At 42.6% G+C, this 24,496-nt stretch overlaps 2 protein-coding genes across 2 annotated transcripts; one reads left to right on the forward strand and one right to left on the reverse strand.

Annotated features, from left to right (window-relative positions):
* The first annotated feature begins 3,168 nt into the window (after positions 1 to 3,168).
* Positions 3,169 to 9,436, forward strand: LOC127763066 (probable protein phosphatase 2C member 13, mitochondrial). Its single transcript, XM_052287648.1, has 8 exons — positions 3,169 to 3,622; positions 6,961 to 7,088; positions 7,168 to 7,266; positions 7,385 to 7,543; positions 8,124 to 8,210; positions 8,447 to 8,538; positions 8,755 to 8,829; positions 9,005 to 9,436. The coding sequence occupies exons 1-8, from the start codon at positions 3,309 to 3,311 to the stop codon at positions 9,140 to 9,142; spliced, it is 1,092 nt and encodes a 363-aa protein (XP_052143608.1). The 5' UTR covers positions 3,169 to 3,308; the 3' UTR covers positions 9,143 to 9,436.
* A 555-nt stretch (positions 9,437 to 9,991) lies between these two features.
* LOC127763067 (40S ribosomal protein S15a-5-like) lies at positions 9,992 to 12,463 on the reverse strand. Its single transcript, XM_052287649.1, has 3 exons — positions 12,229 to 12,463; positions 11,177 to 11,337; positions 9,992 to 10,427 (listed from the first exon to the last, which is right to left on the reverse strand). The coding sequence occupies exons 1-3, from the start codon at positions 12,356 to 12,358 to the stop codon at positions 10,329 to 10,331; spliced, it is 390 nt and encodes a 129-aa protein (XP_052143609.1). The 5' UTR covers positions 12,359 to 12,463; the 3' UTR covers positions 9,992 to 10,328.
* Between the last annotated feature and the right edge of the window lie 12,033 nt (positions 12,464 to 24,496).

The following is a 24,496-nucleotide window of genomic DNA, read 5'->3' on the forward strand; positions in this document are numbered from 1 at the left end:
CGATTTCAGTTATCACTACTACTTTTTCTAAGTATTATAACTACCATGAATAAAGTTTCATTTTACATATCTTCTAGGGTGCATAAAATTTTATCAATAATAAAAAAAATATTTGTGTGGCAACCAATTGTCGACGTTTGATATCGCGACTATGGTATTTTGCATAGTATGGAGATCGTTGGTACAAGAGTATATGCGAGATCGAGGTAAAACAGATGGAGACAAGGATTTTTATACAGGTCCGGGCCCCTTATTTGGCAGGTAATAGCCCTACTACTGTTGGTTGAAGCCGGTGTTTCTTATTTATCATAATCACACCGGTACAATATTTGAGATAACTGATCTAGCTGTTGTCGACTTAACGGCATGGATAACCAACTCGTAGTCGACGACAGGGTAATCTTCTTCCTCGAGTCCACACTCGGCGAGATCAGAGATAGCGCTAGATCTCTCTTGTTGGCCTCCGCAGACACTATATTGGGCTTGTCTAGGCTTATCTCTGATGTCGATATCCGGCGGCTTGTCTTGACGTGTGTTGGCTTGTATTGATCTATGTTGATATGTTGTGTCTTGTGGCTTCCTCCCTCTCCTCCTAGGGAGGCTTGTATTTATACCCATAGATGCCCCCTTGTCCAAGTGGAACTAGAGAGACCAATATGGATACAATCCGGGTAGTCCTTGTCGTTTCCATATAGAACTCTATTCGTCCTTCCTTATCCGGAACTCCTTCAATATACGAGGTATGATTCCGTATAGGACATGGTACATGGTGGACCATGCTGAGCTTAGTCAACTATTATTAGGTATGTGGTATCCATAACCATGACACCAATATAGTAGATATTGCTTGGATAGACATCCTAGTGAACTAAAATCTTTGGACCCCATAACCACTCTATAGTTTATTGAGCTATCAGCCATTTTCCCTCGTTGCTTCTCTCTTTGACTCTCTTATTGTTTATATATTTCCATGAAACCTCCGTCACTATCAACATCTATTCATAACTCTTTATATTTCCTTCCATATCCTTAAAATGGATGGAACGATAGCCGTTGGTTGCACTTTGGGTGAGTGTTGACCTTGCGACAACCAAGATATGATTGTGCGATGCAATAATAGGATCAGCGTGGCTCGATGGTAAGGAAGTTTGTGACCATCCCTCCTCTAGGTTAATATGTACAAGCTAACTGAAATAATTTTTCTCTATCTATTATTTTCTCGTAAACTGTGTACTTCTACAAAGATTGAATCAACTTATAAAAGTAATAACTATAGAGTATAGAATAAGATACATTGTTTATTAGCTAATATTTAAAACAATAAAATAGTCAGAGCTTTTCTTTTAAATAGTGTACTTGTATATGTTAGACAAGCATTTCAAGAAGGAAATCTGAGTTCATGTTCCATTTATTTTACCAACCAGGTCTTCCATATCATTTTTTTATGAAAATGAAAGGATTTTGATACTTGTCATGAGGTACTTGTGGATGTATCACGACTTATCGACCGTCATAGGTATATAAACGTAAATTGCGTCAATGTTCTACCTAAAAATTTAGAATAACCGTACTACATATTCTACGTAATAAGAGTAAGGAGGAACAAACTACCATTGCAATACCTCGTGCAGTTCTAAACTATCCCAATTTCTTTTAAAGGATTGTGTAATACACACTCTTATTAACTTTGGACCATTTTGTTTTAAAAGTGGCTCCAACAGATATAATACATTGTGACAAAAATCTTATATTGGGATCATGGTTGTTAAGTCGTAAAGTTGAGATCGAGATACCCCTAGACCGACCTGTCAACTTGGTTGACTAGTCAATTACTTGGTCATGCAAAAACAGGGGATGCAATATATAGTCTTTACCACTGTTATACTATGCTAAGAAATGCATGTAGTATTACTGTAGAGTAGAATGCAAGATGATAAGTTGATAAGAAATAAAACTGAAGTACTAAACACAATAAGCCAATTGGTGAATTGGTGATTTTCTATGACTAATCTATGACTAACCATGACTAATCGCATGACTTGTTATTTGGTCGAGTCGTGGTTCTCTAGTCGACTAGCTTGATCGACTTTACTATTAATCGCGACTAGCTGGGTGACTTGATAACAATGGTTGGGATGTATGGGGATTTCTCTATTTGACCCAATCAAACCAAGTTCAGCTTATAATGGAAGATACTATGGTATGTGTGATGAAGCCAATGACACACACTTGAGCCCTGTTAACTAATATCATTTCCCATAATTGATTACTTTTTTCATACATCAATAATAAACAATAGAGAACCGGTAGCAAAAAAAATGTAAGGATGTAATCCGAGCGGCCATCCGACCTAGCGGGAGGTGGCTCCGCCACTAGTATTAGAAAAACAGAAGAGTTTATTTTCATTTTTTGTGCACTTTGAATTCAATTTTATTCCATATCCCTGCATAGTTAAGGGTGTGTTTGGATGGATATTATGGCGGCCTGAATTTTGTGGGTGATGGTGGGTGGGAGTGGGATAGGACGGCCCAGAGAGAAATATTCCCCTTAGATACCGTATGGAGGGATCCGGACGATTTGCCCAGACGCAACCAACTGAGCGCCCTAACGAATGGAGGGATCTTTTTGTTTTTGTCCCTTTCTCCCTTTTATGTGCGTGTGATTTTTTTTATTTCTCTTTAGAATTTTGTTTGTTTGTAATAGATTGGTACTTTTGTCGGCCTTGTGAATTTGAAGGGGGTATACTCACCACCTGTATTTAATTGCAACCATTTATCCATCATACTCTCTCTGACCAAAACAAATGGATCACCAAACCGACCTTCATTCTTACAAGTAAATAAAATCTTAGATAGCCATCTTCACTCAACTAAAAAAAATAAGGCGCCATATTCCTCTTCAGTTAAATGCATATTACATTTATCGGTAATATGTGAGCCGAAGTCACGTAATTTTGACTGCAGACGATCCTGGTTCGAACCAGACGTGCACTGAACTCCTGAATAACCATTATTTATAAGAAAAGGAAAAAAAGAATTCCTAGAAACCGGGGCCATTTCTAGCGGAGAGGAGGCAGGGCCCCCGGGGTCCACCCATACGCCACAGGGGAATCTGCCCACACTCACACCACCGTCCCCTTCCTCCTTCCCCCCGCCCCCGCCGCTTCCTCCTCCCCTCCACCGCCCCACGCCCCCCCAGATCCCCCAACCCCATTATTAACCCACCGCCCCCCGCGCGCGCCACTGGATCTCGCCTCGATCGCGGCGGTGGCGGTGGGGAGGGGAGCGCACCGCCTGCCCAGCCATGAGATGGTATGCTTGGCTAGCCTGAGGAGGGCTCTGCCTCTGCTGCTGCGCGCCACCACCACCACCACCCCCCGCTTCCTTCTCCCCAGGGCCCTCTCCGGCGGCGTTGGCGGCGGGGCGGCGGTGGATGCGCGCGCGCTTCTCCGTGGGCACAGCGGGTGGCGCGGGCTCCGGGTGGCCGCCAGGATGATGCTCGACTCCTCCGACTCCGCCGCCGCTGCGGGGCAGATGCAGCCGCAGCGGCGTGCGGCGGGGGCCGTCGCCTGCAGCGCGCAGGACGGTGGCGCCGCAGGGTACGCCAGCGGCGGGTGGGCGAGGTAATAATGATAATAATAATAATAAATAATAATAATGAATAATGCGTGTCTTTACACTTTCATGGTTATTATAGCTCTATGTATCTGTTTCGATCCTAAACCATCTCGTTTTCGCCTCTAGTGTGAAATGAACTGTGTTGGCATTTGAATGTGGTCCTTTGCGCTGGGGAATTGGTTTGGTTTGTTCAGGTGTCCTGTGGTGGTAGCCAATTAGCATGAAGAAACCTGCTAGGCCCCAAATATGAAGGATGCAAATGTAGCAGATATTCTGATTGCTATTAATGGCTTAGTGGATTGGTTCTGCATGATATTATTCGCGCCTGTACAATTTTGTGAAATAGTTAATGCGTGAAAAGCTTATCGTAAAACAGTAATGTTCTAAAAGGTGGTAATTGCGTGCTCAGCACTATTCTTTGCTTATAGATAACAATCTTCCATTTTTGTGGCAATGTGCCGATGCGTATGGATGATTTTTATGTAGAAACCAGAAGTAGTATATACATATGCAATGAGTTAGGGGCTGTTTGATTTTAAGCCCTAAGCTGACAAACCAAAGTTTGGCAATGCACATGCTTTTTTGTCCTCCATTTGGCTGGTGACCACAATTTGTGTGCCCTCTCTATTTGGCAAAGGTAGGCAATAATTTGTGTGCTCTCTCTATTTGGCAAAGGTAGGCAATAGACTTACCAAACTTTTGGGGACAAAATTTGAATGGCAATATCTGACCAAAATTTTGGTGGCTTAGCCTATCTCCATGCCCATATAAAAAAAATATTGGTAAAACCAAAACATGTTTTTTTGCTACTTTTTTCTCTAGGCACACATTTAGTCACGGTTATTAGATTTCAAATGGACTTATAGATGATATATATATAATTATAGAAGACCTTAGTTTTGTATGATGCACAACAAGGGCGAGGTATGAACCCATGATGGCATAAAAATCCATTGCCTAGTAAGATTTAAGAATGTGCCACCTTTTGAATTTATGATTATAAAGATTTAAGTACAAGAGAGGAGGCCCTATTGGACATATGAGCTTAGTTCCAAGAAGATCGTTATGAGTGGATTTTTACAGCGGATGAAGAAACATGGTATTTACCATACTAAAGTTTATAAACCGAAGAGTATCCCAATCACCCAAACAACCAAACAATACTTGTTTGAATATCCACCATAAAAAGTTTGGTTCACTTTCATGCCACAAAAAATGTTGAAGCCATCTCAGATCAGACATATCACTTTGTTCCCTTCCACCCAAACTCCTGACTCACTAATGTTGACTCATGCCTAGGCCATGTTCCATCTAGTCTACTACCTAAACCCAGTCGTTCTGTGCTCCTTTGGTCCTTCCCCAGAATTCTGTTCCTGCATCATCTTCACAGTTAATGTCCTGCAGGTATGATGTTTGTGTACCCACTCAAAATTATAAGGACATAATTACTCCTAAGAGACCAAATATAGGACTACATACATGATTAAATAGCTAATACACGATCTTCCTCATAATATCGCCTGCTGCATTCATCAGCAAAAATGAGCAAAGCTCACTGAAATCCTTAGCTCCTGTCTTTAACATACTCAAACTGGGAAGTTAGTGGCCATGGCAGCATGACTGGAGCGATAGGTTGTGCCTCTTACATATGGTTGCGATGGAGTCACTATCTCAGCATGGAAGAGCACAGTGAGGGTGAAATCATTTGATATGACACTGATTCTCACTTAGCAGGGAGGGCGCAGTGATGTGCTTGTAGATGGACATGGCATTTTGGAGATTGCGGGGTACTAGGAGTAAGAAAGTAGGTAATGCAGTGGCTCAAGAGACAAGCGGAGCTTCAGTGAAGAAAGAGTGTAGGGAGGAGCAGGTCTGGTTGAGCCATTAAATATGATGGGGGCCTGGTGATAAGTTGCCATCAGAGACTTTGGATGGAAGGTACCATAGTGGTATCAGAGAGTTGCGAAGCTTTGGTTGTTTTTGGTGAACTAGACTTTTTATGGTATTTATGAAAAACAAAAACATTTCGGGCTCCTTGGAAGTTGAATGCTGAAATTTCACAGGAGTTTCATAGAGGCAGTTTACATCCAACAGGAATCAGGAAAAAAAATTCCATGTTCAAAGGAGACCTTAGGTTATATACTTGATGTTCTCCTTAAAAAGCCATGCAAATAGGGATGGATAATGAGCAAGTTTGGCTCGTTAGACTTGGCTGGTCAGGTTCATTATGATAAGGAGCCAACTTGGATCAGCTCATTAACCTTAACGAGCTAAAAGACTGGCTCGGCTTATTTTGCTAACTTGAGCTGGCTCGTTAGCAAGCTAGAAATGTTCAAACATGTCATGTACAATTTAATATTTACCAATTTATCATATATTAGCAAAATAGTAGCACCAAGTTATCATATATTAGTAAAATATTTATTAAATATAAAAGGATATGAAGTAATTCTGACATTAAGTAATACAAATAGAATGGTCTTTTATACAAACATGCTTAATGAGTAGCTGGCAAACTGGCTGGCTTGGTATTGGCTGATTAAGCTAACGAGCTAAACAGCCAGTTTGGCTTGGCTTGTTTACAACATGAGTTCAAGCTGAACTGGTCCACGAGCTTTGAGCGTTTTGTTCACCCCTACATGGGAACTCCAAAAAGGGTACATATGCAACATGCCCTTAGGGGCATGCTATTCTACAAGTAGGTCAATTGATTAGTGTTGTCAAGAAAAGTAGGCTCCTATTTACATGATTGCATCACAGCCATATGGTACTAGTGGCGCTCAAATATATGTTTTCTTAACTTTGGATATACATTGAGCACCAAAAGAGGTGTAAGCAAGTTACTTTTGACCAAACTATGCACCTTTTTTAGGAAACTGTCAGTCATACATTTCAAGCAAACCAGTACTTTATGCCATAATTTATGTGATTCCCATACTTTTGTATTGACCTTTTCTTTCTCAATTTTGGTAAAGAATTTGAGCACTTGACCTAGTCCTGCATTAATAAGAAGACTGAATTGTGCGATGGATCCCATTCCTTGGAATATGAAGTAGTTCTATAAGTCTGTGCTTACACAATCATGATGGCCTCTTATTCTAGTTTTTTCCTGCATCCTATTTTGACTGCCTTAAAGGCTTAAACATACCATGTTTGTTCAACATGCAATCATGACCGAATATATCAGAGTTTACAATGTGATCTCTTTTGCTGGAATATGGGACAATTAATTTTATCTCCAATGTTTAAATTTCCATCTCTTTACAAGAATCATTTATTCTCTTTGGACTCATTATTTGACATGCTACCTTGGTTAACGTAATGTCCGAAAAATTTGTGACAGAGAAGATGGTAAACTGAAATGTGGATATTCAAGTTTTAGAGGGAAGAGAGCCACCATGGAGGATTTCTATGATGTAAAGTTAACTGAAATCGATGGACAGGCTGTTAGCCTATTTGGTGTATTTGATGGTATGGTTTCCATCTTTCCTTGTCTACTTTCGTGATTCCGTGCCCACCATGTTTTTCTTTTGAAGATTTGGTGCATTAGGTCATGGAGGACCACGTGCTGCTGAGTATTTGAAGGAAAATTTGTTCGAAAATCTTCTGAAACACCCTGAGTTCCTGACAGATACAAAGCTTGCCATAAGTAATTTTTCTCTTTGATTCTTACCTTTCCAGTTCTCTGTTCACCTTTTTTTTTAAAAGGTTGCTAATGATTATTATCTTCTCAACTTTTGAAAAAAAAAATCAAAACATAACAACAGGTGAAACATATCAGAAAACAGATACAGATTTCTTAGAATCAGAATCCAATGCCTTCAGGGATGATGGTTCAACAGCTTCCACTGCAGTTTTGGTGGGTGGCCATCTATATGTAGCAAATGTTGGTGATTCCCGTGCTGTTGTTTCAAAAGCTGGTAAAGGTATGTAACAATACATGCTTGTTGGATGTAGTTTTTCATCTGAACAACCACTTGGATTCTTATCATTGATATCTGCTTAATGTTTCTAAATTTCCCAGCATTGATGTTTTTGTTGAAGAAGTTTGGTACCTAATGTCTCATATAAACCCCCCTTGGCCCTTCTGCTAACGATTATTTCCTGTACCATAATTTAAGGCTAGTGACAAGGGTTGCTTATTTTCTAGACATTCTGGATCTGATATCTAGGTGGGATCTGAATTGGTAACTTAATTACTGAACTCTTGAAAGAACTAAGTTTACCTGCATGGTGCTGTTTCTAATTTGCTTGGGCATGTTTGGTTTCCCTTCCCAACCTGGCTAGCCTTGGTTCACTCTACAAAAGTGCACATGGGAGTCCGGTTTCAATACTTTCTAGTTTTTTTATTCAGTTTATATTTGTCTTCCCCACCCATCCATTAACACCTAAAGTGCCCATGGGACTCCTGTTTCAATATTTTCTAGTTTTTTTTATTCAGTTTATATTTGTCTTCCATACCCATCCATTAACACCTAAAGATTTTCACTTATTCGTTTTTTCTAGCTATGGCACTGTCAGAAGATCACAAACCTAACAGGAGTGATGAGCGGAAGAGAATTGAAAATGCAGGAGGAGTTGTCATTTGGGCTGGTAAGCTAAATCTTCATTCTTGGATGCACTGGGCATAGTTTGCCTTTGTAAGCTCACATGGACAAGGCAGGTTGCACAAGGCTTGTCCATTTGGTGCCTTCTGATCTCCTTGTAGTTTATGTTAGGTTCTCTATGTCATACCTGGGTTGTTTAGCATAGCAGCCTTATTTACCTAAAAACATGCCATCTCTGTATATATTTTTCTGTTTGTTTTTTAAAAGTGAGTTTATTCCCAGGTACTTGGAGGGTAGGAGGTGTACTGGCAATGTCGCGTGCATTTGGCAATCGTCTACTGAAGCCATTTGTGGTGGCAGAGCCTGAAATTCAGGTATCTTATTGCACTTAATCATGCTATGATTTGAAGGCCTCATTTTATGTAGTTTAACCTACTCTAGTTAAAGGCTTAGCCTAGTCTAGATGAAAGTCAGAATAGGAGGTATTTGCAGTTCAACTTGTCTCTTTGTATGACTCCTCTGCTGTATAATTCTGATCATGACCATATAGCTTGTTTGTGAAGCTTGATTAATGTCTTAAGAAATTACAGGAAGAACTTGTCAATGAAGACTTGGAATGCCTCGTTCTTGCTAGCGATGGACTTTGGGATGTCGTGGAAAATGAGGTAATAAACCACCAAGCACATTATCTCAACCTGAAAACGATTCGAATTTCTCAATGAAACCACTGCTGCTTATGTAGCATTGAACAAAGCATCACTTTATTGTCTTCTCTGTCTGATCTGGGTATACATTTTTAATGATTGCTAAATTCTCTGATAATTCTGTTTACCAAAATAGGAAGCTGTTTCCCTTGCGAAAACAGAAGACCTGCCTGAGTCAGTGGCTAGGAAACTCACGGAAATAGCCTATTCTCGAGGCAGCGCTGACAACATTACATGCATCGTGGTGCAATTTCACCATGATAAAACTGAATAATAAGATGGGACTAGAGCTGATGAAAGGTTGAAGGTTTTTCTACTTCAAGCTACTTTCCAGCAGTCCAACCACAGAGGGGGTTCCCCAGGAGATGTTGCTCCTGTAGCAATTGCTAAGGATTGTTTCGTTGATTCTTTTCCTTGTGTAGGAATCATTTTTTTGTTTTCAGAGGTGTTACGAACAGAAAATTTTATTTCGAGTGTAACACACAGTTTTAATTGGATGGATACTAATAAATCAATTGCTTGTTTACCTAATTACCTGCCATTATGGGCATGGCATATAATTCTCGATGATATATAGTTCTTTTTTGGCAATAGTAGGGTACATAGGTCTGTTTAATGTTTTGCATGGTCCGAATTTCAACAAGCTTAATGTTGATTCTGGGCCGAACTTGTGTGGATCCTTTGGTCCATTTAACGTTAGTGACGGGCCAAATTTAACTATGCTCATATGCATAATAACTTATCAATAGCCGAAGCAAAGCGATACAACAATTGCGGTTTAGCGTACACCCCAATGATAAAATGGTGAGATTAGGCCCGCAAACAACATTATTTGGCCTAAGCTTGTTGTAACTAAATTTAGCCCACCCTCACATTAACCGGGTAGAATTAAGCACTGTCATACACAGGCCGGATTTACTCATTAAACAATCTGAAGCTGGTTAAAACAGGCCCTAAAACTGCTAAATCAGACCGACAAATGACGATTACCGTCCTAGTTAAACATGCCGAATTTAGCTAACTTCGGCTTAATCGTAAGTTTACTGGGCCGGAGACACCAGTCACCTTAGAGCACTGATCACACGCATGAACACAATGATTTCAGAGAAAAAAAACCTTTCAGTACAGGCAAGATTTCAGAGAAGCTTGTGTATCAGATACAAACTGTCATACTCTGGACCATATCTTCTCCGGTCGAGAGGATAGCTATGTAGGAGTAACTCCAAAATCAAGATGCAATAGTCTACAGAAAGAACAGTCCAACGAAGGATTACAATCTTTTTCTTTAACAATTGGCATTTTCTAGTGCTCTGAGCTGTATCTTTTATGCGTTATTGCATTTCCTGTTGGCCATGAACAAAAGCAACAACACTCAAAAGTACAAAAAAAAAAAAGAGTTCAGTGATAACACACAGGAGAAGAAGGCCAGACATAACAAGACAGGAAAACAATGTTACTTCTCAATGAAAATAACCAAGCACTTGCCCGCCCACATTCTGCTTAATTGCTTCCTCATGATCCAGTACACCATTTGGAGTTGTGATCACGACATAGCCCCACTGCATGACAAACAGCGCACTGAGTCAGCAATAATACACTATGTAAAATAAGGGGTGTAGAAGTGATAATGAATTGAGTTACGACGATAACTCAATCACAAAAACGCTAGGTAACACCAATTAGTTGCTTAATATTAATGAAAGTGGGCAAAAAAAACCATGTTTTTGCGAGAAATCAAATTTGCCAATGTGGCCTATCACCCTGAAGGGATAGCCAATGGTCCATGGATCTTATCATTTGCTTTGCTTTCTGAAAGGGACTTTGCATCAGTGACACTTAACAAACATGCTAGTTATAATTCTTCTCATCATCCATATTCTATCAATTCAGCTCCTTAAAAATATTTTTCAAAATGGATTTTACACTGCCATGTTGAAAGAGTTTGCTGTGTCAGAAAATAATTGCAACAAAGAAGATACAGTACGATCGTGTTAACTACAAACATCAATTATGAAGTTTTCTAAGGAATTAAATGTTCATGATACTAAGATATTGTAGGCTACTGTCTGATCTAGTTAAATATTTTGTTGCTCCTATACATGATTTACTTTACATGATTGACATTACATACATTCCGTTACTTTCAACAAGAGAGTACATAAAATATCTAGCATTTAAAACCAAGAACTTATAGGAACTTCAGCTTCTTAATTCTCCAAGACACTGTTTGCAGTGTAAAAAAGGATAAGAAGAATAGTCCAACAACTAACTAAATATTTCAATGGTCACAAATTAGTAGATGGAATACCTGCCGTGTAGGAAGCATCCGAACTCTGTATTGTTCTATTTCCTTGGCTCTAATATCCTGCCTATAAGTAAGAGCCTTACAATCTTTAATCCTTCCATGAAGCTCTACATTGATTTTTCCAACTCTATGGGGATCGATGACCTCAAACTTTTTAATGTACCCTGTAAAATATTAAAAGCCCAAATGTCAGAAAAAAACTAGACAGGCAACATATGTGGGCTAAACAAATGGAGGGCACCGAGCAATATCAGAATATTTCCTTTTGTTTTTCGCATGAAGAAGCCAAAATACAAGGAGAAAACAGGCGAGTCAGTATGCCAAGTATCATTTTGTTTTCCTTGGGTCTGTTATCGGTTTATTGCGGTGCATAATTTCAAGTGACCGGTGCAATGCAAACACTCTTTAACTTGTCGTTAGATGAAATGGGTATAAGAAGCTCAAGCACAGAACGATCTAGGGAATAGCAAACAAATGCCCGACCTGACCTGACCGATTGAAGAGATAAAAGGATAGTAGGATATAGCAAAGCCTAAACATCAAGCTACCAATAAAACAAAAATCTAGCATCTTAAGAATATGCACACTCGCCTTCATTTTCCGATAGCAATCCACAGTTTCCCACAATAAGAAATGACAATGCTAACTCTAACTCATCACATTTCGTCCATCCAGATGACGCAAATATAAGACACAAAAACAAGTCAATTATCTAATCTAGCCGTCTAGGTACCGAAAGATCCCAAAAATCGTTCTTAGCATGACCATCTCACTTCGTGTTCGTTTCTGTAGTTTCCTCCGTAAAACCCAAAACCCCCAAAAGTAAAGCATCCCTCACAACTAATCCAAACATTTGCTATGCTCGGTGGGTGGGATTACTTGAGTAAAGACTAGTAAATCGCACATTGAACCCAACAGACTCCTCCCCCGCCCCCACATGAATGAAACCCTCGTGTTCGACAGTAGTAGAACAGCTCAAGCAGCAGCAGCAGCAAGCAGTGCAGACTACGCGGGCGGAAGCAGTAGGGGCGCTCCGAAATGAAGAGGAAGCCCACCTCGGTGCTTCATGATGTTGAGGAAGGAGACCATGACGCCGGAGATGGGCTGCAGCAGCGCCGTCGCCTTCCCCCTCCGCTCCGCGTTCACCATCGTCCGCAGCGCGTCGTTCAGGATCCGCCGCCCCATCCTCTCTCTCCTCGCCTCGCCGCCGCCGCCGCCGCCGCCGGAGTAGATGGAGTTCTGCACCCGCAGCAAGGGCAACGCACGCACGCACGCACACGGCCGCACGAGTCGCGGGCTGGAAAGGAGGTGTTATTCGGCCTAATGGGCCTTGGGCCTTTGGGGTTACAGATGAGCCTTCTAGGGTTGCTGGTGGGCTTTGTGTTTTCTTTGTTTGGACCTTCGGTTATCTTGTACTTCCTCCGTCCGTCGTAGAAAAAGATTAATTTCCGATTATAATGAAAAACATGGTATATATCCGAAATTCGTAGTTTGTATTTTCCTTTTTCGAAAGCGTTGCATGTAGTGAGTGATTTTGATTTTTGATATTCACAGGTGGAACTCATAATGCGTCTCGTTCTTAGAAACAATCTCGGTCTAAGATGGAAAAATTGCCACTCTCATAGTTTGAGATTAGTCAATCTCGAGGTCACATGTAGGGATAAAGTGGACAATCCCATAAACCGTATAAAAATTCGTTTACTAGTTTATTTTTCATATGGTAGTATAAATTTTAGAGGAAAAGAATTAAATAAAAAGTGGGATAAGCGGGATAAAAAATCTTGCTTGCCCGTGCCGCTTGCATCCCTAATTGTGGAGATTATGGGTACCCCATACCCACACGGTATGGTTATCCGACTAGTCATAGGGGATAGCTTATATCTGTGGAATATGTAACAGATCATGACTTGGGTATTACGTTTCCTTTTATATTATGGAGCGGCCTAAAGTCCTGATTTGATAATATTGTAAAGTAGATTTAGGAAACTGATACCGTATTGGTTAAGGTTTCTATCTTGTAATCTTGTCCCCCATCCTATATAAGGTGGGCAGGAGGCCCTCTAGGGGGCATGAGACAACCTGATCGTCAGATCAATACTACACCCCGGCGGATTCAAATCCCTAAACAGGAGTAGGGTATTACCTCTCATTGAAAGGGCCCGAACCTGTCTAAATCCTTTGTCTCCGTATCCATCCACTTTTAGGTCTCGTGCGCTACCCCTTTTTATTATTGCCGAATCCATGTTTCGACAGTTGGCGCGCCAGGTAGGGGTTCGCCGAGTTTCCTGTCAACGAGTGTGATGGAATCAATTTCATGATTCGTCGGCTTCGTCTTCGATTCGTGAGTTTTCACTTCCTTGCTGCCGACGACTTCAACAATCTCTCCTTCTCCGACTTGGGTTTTAACCAGTCGAGAGAACGGCGATCAAAGATCTATGTCATCAAGTTGGAAGCTTCAACCGTCATCGCCACCGATATCTCCTGTATCTCCGCAAAAATCTCCGCTTCGGGAGCTACACTTTGTGGTTACAACAATGACCAGGTTCGCCGTTCCAATCTACCAATTATTAGATTGGCCTCAGATTTAACTACTAATTAAATCAATCTATGTCTTGCATGCACTGATTGTTGGCTGTGCCCTCCGAGTCCCCTGATCGTCACGAGAGACAACCACGGCTGGCTAGTTGCATAAGACAGCTGATTGGATCAATCTCGGACTCGGCTGACTCAACATGCAAAATCAAAAACACGAAGCAGTACATACAAGCAGCAATTTTCACTTGGTTAGCTCGAGTATTTTTTAATGAAGACGTATGGCTATGGGTACACGCGAGCTATATCAATGCTCAAACTTATCCAGCAATTACTGGTCATCGCATGCGTTTGTACGTGCATGGAACAACTATAAACACATACCAACAGAAGATCTGCACATGCATATGATTTTTGCTACGGGAGTCTGGACCATATATGTCGCCAACGACTTTGTCAAGTTTCTCTTCAACTCGGACTGGAACACGACAGACAACCTTCAATCTAGGATACAAAACGGGCTGGTCTACTATGTCAATATTGGTGGGCATCATCATCACCGGCTTACCTTCGCCGCCGTCGACTGATGTCTCCGCCTACACAATTGGCCAATTATGCCGCCGTTGCGGGGCGTCTACGACTTCACCGTTGTCCCGCTTTCACCGCCGCCGACTGGTGTCTCCGCCTACATGGCTGGCCTATTATGCCACCGTTGTTGGGCGTCTACGACTTCACCGCCGGCCTGCCTCCGTCGCCGCCGACCGGTGTCCTCGCCTATACGGTTGGTCGGTCACACCACCGCTCATGGGCGTTCATGTCTTCACCGACCGGCTTGCCTTTGCAGCCGACTGGTGTCTCCGCCTATACGGCTGGCCTATTATGCCGCCGTTGTTGGGCGTCTACGACTTCACCTCTGGCCTGCCTCCATCGCCGCCGACTGGTGTCCTCGCCTATACGGTTGGTCGGTCACACCACCGTTCATGGGCGTCCACGTCTTCACCGACCGGCTGGACTTTGCCGCCGCCGACTGGTGTTTCCGCCTGCACGGCCGGCCAATTATGCCGCCGTTGTCGGGTGTCTACACCTTCACCGCCGGCCGCCATCATCACCGTCGATTGGTTTCTTCGTCTTCACGGCTGGTGTACTCCGCCGCCGTTGCTGATGGCAACCATGTTTTCACTACTGGCTGCAGTCATCGCCGCCGACCGGTATTTTCATTGCCATTGATGGACGACTTTGTTCCCACATCAGCCACCTCTGCCATCACCAAGGGGAAGATTACAAAGCTAAGTCATCATTAATTTTCTTTATATGATATTTTCCTTTTCCTCTGCCTCACTACATCAACTGGTTCGCCGTTGACTAGTGAGTCGGGGGCTACAGATGTTATATCATATTTTTTTAATAATTTTCATAATATTCATCTTGATTGCTTGCGACATAATCTGAGTACAAAAGTGCCTATCGAGTTATGGAGTTCCATCTTCCTATGCTTTCCGTTTGGTTTGCCAATGGATAGTTGCCTTTGGGCCGATTCCTAGCACCCGGGGGCTCGTTGGATGGACCGAATAACGCAAGGTGCTAAGTATTAATCGGAAGAAATCAAAAGCATAGAGATAATATAATTTATTTTCTGCTCTTAACAATTGCAAAAGTACCCGAGTAGTAAATTCTGATTCGTGAAACTTTGTTCCATTAATGACGAACTCATGTCACTCATATGCATGTTTGGGAAGTGCCTAGGCCGACTCCCGGTGCTTGGTGGCTATGACTAGTCAGGCAGAGTGTTTAAACGTAATGAGTCATCTGCTCGAGGAAATCAAAATTGACGAGAGGAGAAATACATATTTATAAATATTTCAAAATGCTTGAATTTTTCTCGAGTATTATATTTACATCAGATACTACTCATCCTATCTATTTGTTCTGTAGGATCCAGATCCAGATATGCATAAAAGGGATTCATGGCTTTAAGCTTATCTCCTACACTTCAGGAATGGATCAGTCAGAACATCACCATCGGCTTGCCTTCGCCGCCGCCGACTGGTGTCTCCGCCTGCACGGCTGGCCTATTATGCCGCCGTCTGTTGGGTGTCTACGTCTTCACCGACCGGTTTACCTTCGCCGCCGCCGACTGGTGTCTTCGCCTACACGGCTGGCCTATTATGCCGCCGCTGTTGGGCGTCTACGTCTTCATCGACCGGCCGCCTCGTCTGCCGCCGACTGGTGTCTCCGCCTGCACGGCTGGTCTATTATGCCGCCGTTGTTGGGCGTCTACGTGTTCACCGACCGGCTTGCCTTCGCCGCCGCCGACTGGTGTCTCCGCCTACACGGCTGGCCTATTATGCCGCCGTCTGTTGGGCGTCTACGTCTTCACCGACCGGCCGCCTCGTCTGCCGCCGACTGGTGTCTCCGCCTGCACAGCTGGCCTATTATGCCACCGTTGTTGGGCGTCTACGTCTTCACCAACCGGCCGCCTTGTCTGCCGTCGACTGGAGTCTCCGCCTGCACGGCTGGCCTATTATGCCGCCGTCTGTTGGGCGTCTACGTCTTCACCGACCGGCTTGCCTTCGCCGCCGCCGACTGGTGTCTCCGCCTACACGGCTGGCCTATTATGCCGCCGTCTGTTGGGCGTCTACATCTTCACCGACCGGCCGCCTCGTCTGCCGCCGACTGGTGTCTCCGCCTGCACAGCTGGCCTATTATGCTGCCGTTATTGGGCGTCTACGTCTTCACCGACCGGCCGCCTCGTCTACCGCCGACTGGTGTCTCCGCCTGTACGGCTGGCCTATTATGCCACTGTTGTTGGGCGTCTACGTCTTCACCGACCGGCCGCCTCGTCTGCCGCCGACTGGTGTCTCCGCCTGCACGGCTGGCCTATTATGCCGCCGTCTGTTGGGCGTCTACGTCTTCACCGACCGGCTTGCCTTCGCCGCCGCCGACTGGTGTCTCCGCCTACACGGCTGGCCTATTATGCCGCCGTCTGTTGGGCGTCTACGTCTTCACCGACCGGCTTGCCTTCGCCGCCGCCGACTGGTGTCTCCGCCTACACGGCTGGCCTATTATGCTGCCGTTGTTGGGCGTCTACGTCTTCACCGACCGGCCGCCTCGTCTGCCATCGACTGGTGTCTCCGCCTGCACGGCTGGCCTATTATGCCGCTGTTGTTGGGCGTCTACGTCTTCACCGACCGGCTTGCCTTCGCCGCCACCGACTGGTGTCTCCGCCTACACGGCTGGCCTATTATGCCGCCGTCTGTTGGGCGTCTACGTCTTCACCGACCGGCCGCCTCGTCTGCCGCCGACTAGTGTCTCCGCCTGTACGGCTAGCCTATTATGCCGCCGTTGTTGGGCGTCTACGTCTTCACCGACCGGCCGCCTCGTCTGCCGCCGACTGGTGTCTCCGCCTGCATAGCTGGCCTATTATGCCGCCGTTGTTGGATGTCTACATCTTCACCGACCGACCGCCTCGTATGATGCCAACTGGTGTTATCATCTTCACGGCTGGCCTCGTCGCCGTCACCGCTAATCGGCGTCATCATCTTCAATGCAAGCTGTCTACGTCTGCTGCCGACTGATTTCTTCACTTCTATGGCTGCATGATTCTGCCAGTGTTGATTGGCCTTATCGTCTTCACCGCCGATCGTCTCTTCTGCTGTTGACTAGTGCCGTCGCCTCTACTGCTGGTTTATATTGCTACCACTACTGATGGACGTCATTGTTTTCATTGCTGGCCACCTTGTCTGACGCCGACTGGCTTGTTCACCACCACGACTGCGCATCTTCGCCACCGGTTTGCTTCTGTTGCCGCCAACTCCTGTTCACGTCATCACGGCTATGCAACTTTGTCGCCATGGTGGAGCGACTTCATATTTATTATCTTTGGCACAGGCAAACACTATTGCCTCTACTTCGCAAGTTTTGCTACTTCACCAGCCACGACGTTTACAAGAGCTTCGACATCTCGGTATGCGTCACCAAATATGATGCCGTGTCATTTAACTACTACAAGTGGTTCTACAATTTTCAAGATTACTACTCGGACATCCTCAACACATATCTTCACTCAAGCAATGACTACTCGACGACAAGAAGCTACAGTTCTCGACTCTATGTTCAGTTGCTTTCCAACTAACCAAAGAGTCGGGGGCTACACAAATACAAGACTCTCAAAATTCGACAAGCTGAAGCAATCAATTAATTGGCCAACGAGTCAATTCCAGGAGTCATTATCTTCGTCTTTGCTTTAGAGCAGAGTTATCAACCAATCAGCTCAGTTTCGACGAGTTGGACAACATCATCTACTTTCCTCCAAGTGAAGCATCTGCAACAGCTATAACACCAATTTGATGGATTATTGTCACTGACATCATCACCAGCACCTCTGCTTCATCGGCCCTGACATCAACTCTGTTGCTAATGGATGACTATGTCTTCGCCGACTTATTATTTCACTTTCACGGTTGCTATCGACTGGATCACCGACATCGTTATCTTCATCAACATCCTGACAAGCCTCTTCATCATAGCCCACTCTACTGCTATTGATGGGCAACTTCGTAATTATATTTGATCATCTATGATTGCTGCTTATCATCATTACTGTCGGTTGCGTTTGTCGTCGTCGACTATTTTCTTCATCTTCATGATTGGTGGATTTCGTCATCGCCTTTGATGCGTGTCTACATCTTCACCGTCGGCTTGCTTTCGTCACCACCGACCGGTATCCTCGCCTTCATGGATGGCTTATTATGTCGCCACTAATGGGCATCTTCATCTTCTTCACCAGCTGCATCGTCTGTCACCGACTGATTATTTCGTTGCCATGGCTACACAACTTTATCGCTGGGCGGCTTCATATTCATTGCTGGCTGACCTGACTGTTGCCGTCTGGTTTCTTCGCCTCCACGGCTATGCAACTTCATCATTATCTCTATATTGGTCGTCTTGTCTCTATGCCAACTGCGTCAGCTACCATCGATGGACAATTGTGACTACGACAGAAGGATAAGCTATATACTCAGGGGCTTACTACCTCAAACACCAGTATCATACCTTCAATTTGGACTTGCTCCGGATACATGCAACATGAATTTGATGATCATGGGTCTATTTTCTATACTCAAAGACTGGACTATTTATTATTCCCCATAAGGGTTATCAACCGAATACTTGCGCCGGTCTGGATTCAATTATTATATCTATTTTGGAGTATCCCATAAGAGATAATCACTCAGATCAGAAACTATTGATATGAGCTACACTTGGTCTATATCACCCGGAAGATTTACTACTCGGGAGCATGTTATTTGCGTCATCCTTTAAAGGGTGTCGAAGGCATATTTTTTGGCATAGGCCTAATATGTCTGCAGCCTATATTTTCAGATGTGGCCTGTCACGTTCTTTTAGGGACTTAGGCACTTTTTACTTAGGCCAAAGTGCGCGTGATCAAGTGCCCAATACCTTAAAATCCTTTTATACCGCAGTTACTCAACTTTTTAGGAGTTGGTACAATGCATTTTAAAAGGTGCCAAACAGTAATGCTTTATATAGCTGCCCGCTGACTTTTTTATATAAGTCAAGGCGCTGTTTGGGTTCATAAAGCAATTGATTGGATACAATATCATTGCCTTTTGCCACGTAAGTGTGCACTTTTATTGACCAATATTATGGCTTAGACTGATTATATATTTTGGTCATTTTTCAGGCGGTTGGTAAATCCTTTATGAGTTTATTTACTCGGATTTTACACCACATATGCCATATATTTACAGCTGTGGTGAAACCATGTGTCTTTTAGGGACTTAAGCACATCTGTTAAAGCAGTGTGCGTATGGCGTATGCCCAATACTTTGGAAATTTCTTTATTCACAACATACAAGCTTCTTTATAGCTATTTTGCTATGTGAATTTTCAATGATGTGGCCAACCTTAGGTTACACTCATCATATTTTACAAAGCGGTCGGTATATCACTCGGATCATGTTATTCAGGGATTCACACCGCATATGCTACATATTAATATCAAGTCGCTTGGTTGACCATAATTATTGGAACCACTTGGTTGGTTGGATTATTTATTCCTTGACTATATGCTTGGTTTGTTCAGTTAACCACATAGTCGGGGGCTACACCTATTAGGTGCATCTAGTCGATGCACCTGACTTTATTTTTCAGCCCTCCACAGTCTTCAGATTTGGTAAAAGTACTCGGGAGATCATGGCAAAGATGATTGAAGCACTCGGCTTTGGAGTAATCTAGTTCGGGAGAAGATTATCTTTTCGACTGTGAAGGTCTCAGGGGCTACTGTGGAGATTATGGGTACCCCATACCCACACGGCATGGTTATCTGACTAGTCATAGGGGATAGCTTATATCTGTGGAATATGTAACAGATCATGACTTGGGTATTACGTTTCCTTTTATATTATGCAGCGGCCTAAAGTCCTGATTTGATAATATTGTAAAGTAGATTTAGGAAACTGATACCGTATTGGTTAAGGTTTCTATCTTGTAATCTTGTCCCCCATCCTATATAAGGTGGGCAGGAGGCCCTCGAGGGGGCATGAGACAACCTGATCGTCAGATCAATACTACACCCCGGCGGATTCAAATCACCAAACAGGATTAGGGTATTACCTCTCATTGAAAGGGCCTGAACCTGTCTAAATCCTTTGTCTCCGCATGTATCCACTTTTAGGTCTCGTGCGCTACCCGTTTTATTATTGCCGAATCCATGTTTCGACACTAATCACATGTGTTGACAGAAGCACGATTGCTTAGGGTAGCTCCACGGATTGCACTTGATAGAGTTAACTGAGTATCATTCTCGGTTCAAGCCATCAACCAATAGTGATAACTACGCTCCAAGCTGATCAGTTCATTTAAAAACGAAGATCACTTTCAATGCTTGAACTCTACCTCTTAACTGCCTGAAAAGTCCCCATTTTTTCTCTCATTCCCCTAGATCTCCTCCTCCCATTCATTTTGTAGTTTCTCTACATTTTCTCCACTAAAAAAAGGAAACATGCATATTATGGGTTCTCCCAAGATACAATACTATGGCAATCGCTATTGGTTGATGGCTTGAACCATGGTAAGAGAATGTAAATGTTTTGGTAATGCAAACGTAAATGTTTTCCCATCACGCTGTGAATGGAAACAGAACAAGCGTTACTGTGCTTTGTTTGGATTCGAGCAGAAGATCACTTACCGTAATGTTTTCCGAAAACACTTGATATCGGACGGTAACGAGTTTGTATTGGGTCCATATCGCTTCCCATGGTACCCGATCCCGTCGTATGCAAAGCAAGGCCCGGTCCTACCAATTTAGTGGCCCGGAGCGAAGCTAGAAAGATGAGCCCTTTAATACAACTCTGATAATATAATGATGTTTCTAATAAATACAAACAAGTTATATATCTTTCTCCTATGCTTTCTAAATCTAAGTTCATATGGCCTATGAACTCCTATATCTATAGCATACATATATGTTGTGAGGCTCCTTAACTTCGAGGGCCTAGTGCGATGGCATAGCTCGACCCCCCTAGGGCTGGACCTTAAGCAAACATATAATAACTTGATCAGATTGTAGTGCGAATAGATTGCGGAAGAAAACTCTCCAACCAAACAGCACCTGAGTAAAACCTTTTGCGCGAAGTAAGGTCGAACACATAAGGCATTGCTACGGTTGCGTAACCTAGCTTATTCCATAAAGGTGCTTGCCTTTTAGCGAAAACAACTAGTACATACACATGACATAGCAAAATCATGCTCTCTCACCAATGTTAACAATTATTTTTGGAGGGAAGATCATCACCAATGTCAATATCAACATATCTTAACACTGAAAGGGACCTAACACACACAGTACACCGGCCTGGTTGAAAGTTCGAAGGATGCTGTTCCAGCTACCAACTACTATACCTCGCATTGGGTGACATGAATATACATCTCTACAAGGCACAAGGTGATTACTAGCTCACAAGGTGATCATCATCATTCTGTCCCATCATGCCTGTTTTCTCTCTAGCCATCTTGTGGAATGCTCTTTATTTCACTGTCAGGCCGTCCTTTTCCCCCACAAAAAGAAAATAATGCTGGTGGCTCCACCTTTTGTCATCACTGATCAGCTCTGGTTTCTGTTTTATTTTGAGCTTTTGATAATTGAGTAGGTGCACCCTATGATGGCTGGTTTCTGGGACATGCCAAATTTTGCATGCCTCATCATTATTCACCTCTTTTGGTCATTAAATTAGTCCTCCTTTGTGGTAAAAGAAAAACTACTCCCATATGTCTGTCTTATGTGCATTATTATCAGGAAGAGAATAGGGAAAGGTTGTTCTTGATAAGTACTCTCCTCATTCCTAAATATAAGAACCTAATACTCGATGGGATTGTCTATATTTGCAGTATTATGATATGTCCTATCTAATATTATGTTTTTTATATCTTGGGACGAAGAAAATACTAGGTAAGGAGAAACTTTTGACTCTAACCATATATGTGTGACCTGCGACCACACAATATTGTTACCATCAGGAAAAAATAAGTATCATGTATATATGGAGAACATTAATTTATATGAATACATCTTCCCTATGTCTACTCTTTGCTAGGAATGACCATTTCAACTTATCTATTGCCAAAGTGCAATCATCCTTAAGTCCAAGCAACCCATCGAATATCAGAAAACCCAACAACAAAGAAACAGATTGATTAAGTATTAACATTGCTAATGGGACTCAAAACTGTGGCAATAAACTGCACATATCTATATAGCCATTGGCGGACGCGTCTTTAAAATATAGATGGGACGGAGAACGGAGATTTTCACTCGATAAGAGCAATCGAATACAACACATATCGTATTAACAGTCTATTCACATAACTGCCTCAATCTGTTAGGTGTTCACATCTTGTTATACCTAATTTTGATGGCCCATGACTATTATAAGGAGGTAAAGGGGTCTTGAGGGTGTGGGGTGACACGAATCATAGCTGAGTCGGTCCACCACTTTGCCTAATGGGTGGATCCGCCCCTGTATATAGCCCCTTTATCTGCCGCAATTAAGCTGTTAAAACTGCCTATGCACACGAAAATTAAACTAGTGTGCTAAAAATTTGCATATCCACTTCCACTAAGGCAGAAGTAATAAACAATGACTCTCCCTAATTAATTTATCAAGCTAGCACTCTACATTAATTATAGCCAGTTGCAATTGGCCACATACTTTGTTTAAAACTGCATCCTCTTTGGAAGCAATTCCTTTTGTTGTTCTGGACACACTAGCTAACAATCTTCACTTGGCATACCAAAATGATAATGCTTGATTTGAATAATTAAGCTAAGCCAGATTAAGACTGCGACACTGAAGTGCAAAGCAATGGCAAACCGGTCGTTACACGGTTTTTGCCGACAATAGTTATTACCGATTGTAGTTAATTAATTGGTCATGTGAATAAATAATTCTTCGACACAATGATACATAGGAATCCAAAGATTGAAATCAAAAAGAAGAAGAAGAAGAAGCAGGTGATCATTCCATAAACTGGTGTTATCTGTTGGCGATTAATTAAGCATAATCAGGGGCCTGATGGATGATTACTGGTTGTGCTTTTACCTTCTTTTTTTTTAAGTTTGTCTTCTCAGCAAGAGCCTTTTCGGCCACCACACGCAACAAAGCATTCACAGGTAGCTAGGCCTCGCCGGTCGGCAACGCAAAGAGTCACAAATTAAATTCCCTTTTAGCTCAGACAGAGTAATACAGTAATTTCAAAAGAGCTGAATAGTATTACTCTGATTTCTTTTTTTTTAAAAAAATAAAGACAGTAGAAGATCTAGTTTTTACATACCTCTAGCGACCTCTGCATCTGAGATGCACAAATTCATAGTTATACTAAAATTGATCAGACTATAACAAGTATGCCCTAGGAAATTGAAATTAAAGTTGCTTTTTAAAGGTGTACAATACTCTTAGCATAACGATTTTATGGGCTTCATATATTGGAATACACAATTGGAAATAAAAATGCACGAATAGAATATCATGGTTGTGGAATAATATAGGGAATGAATTCATATTAATTTCTAAAAAATAGAGTTTAGTAATATCAAAGATAAATCATATGAACTTCAAGATAATGAAGGAGATAAAACATGAGGTAAGACCTCATGCTACCTTTCAATAAAAATATCTTTTGGAATAGTTCCATCCTTGGAATTGAAAAGAGAACTCAAATGAAATCTGAAGGATTTCCATAAGAATTACTTTAGTTCCTGGAGAACCAAAACAATTTCTCAAGTTTCAAAGAAGACATAATCTTTTTTTTCTATTTTTCTTGGTTCCAAAGAAGGCATATAGGTATTCCTCTTACAAATTGCTATGTCAATCATTGATTTCCTTAAGGGCTTATTCGGTTTAGAGAGGATTGGAGGGGATTGAGGGTGAATAATTCCACACCACAATAGGTGTGGAATAATTCCCCTCCAATCCCTCTCTCACAGGGGTTGACCGAATAAGGTCTAAACTGGGCCCGCACCCAAATGACATGTAGAAAATGTCTTCTCGTGGCAATGGCTAGATGAAGCTTACCACACGCCACTACTCATCCACAACACCGAAATTTTTGTGCGGTTCTATGTAGATGTGAGTTCAAAGAGTGCACTTGACTTCGGTGCTGTGTATGAATGTGCTTGTTCATTAGGAAAAATAAAATATGCTAGAAAATCATACAAAGTATCATGTGGCTAGTTTCTACCTCAGTATCGCAATTGTTATACACTTCTGTCTT

Source organism: Oryza glaberrima, chromosome 2 (genome assembly GCF_000147395.1).
Source record: "Oryza glaberrima chromosome 2, OglaRS2, whole genome shotgun sequence".
Classification (NCBI taxonomy): Eukaryota; Viridiplantae; Streptophyta; class Magnoliopsida; order Poales; family Poaceae; genus Oryza; species Oryza glaberrima.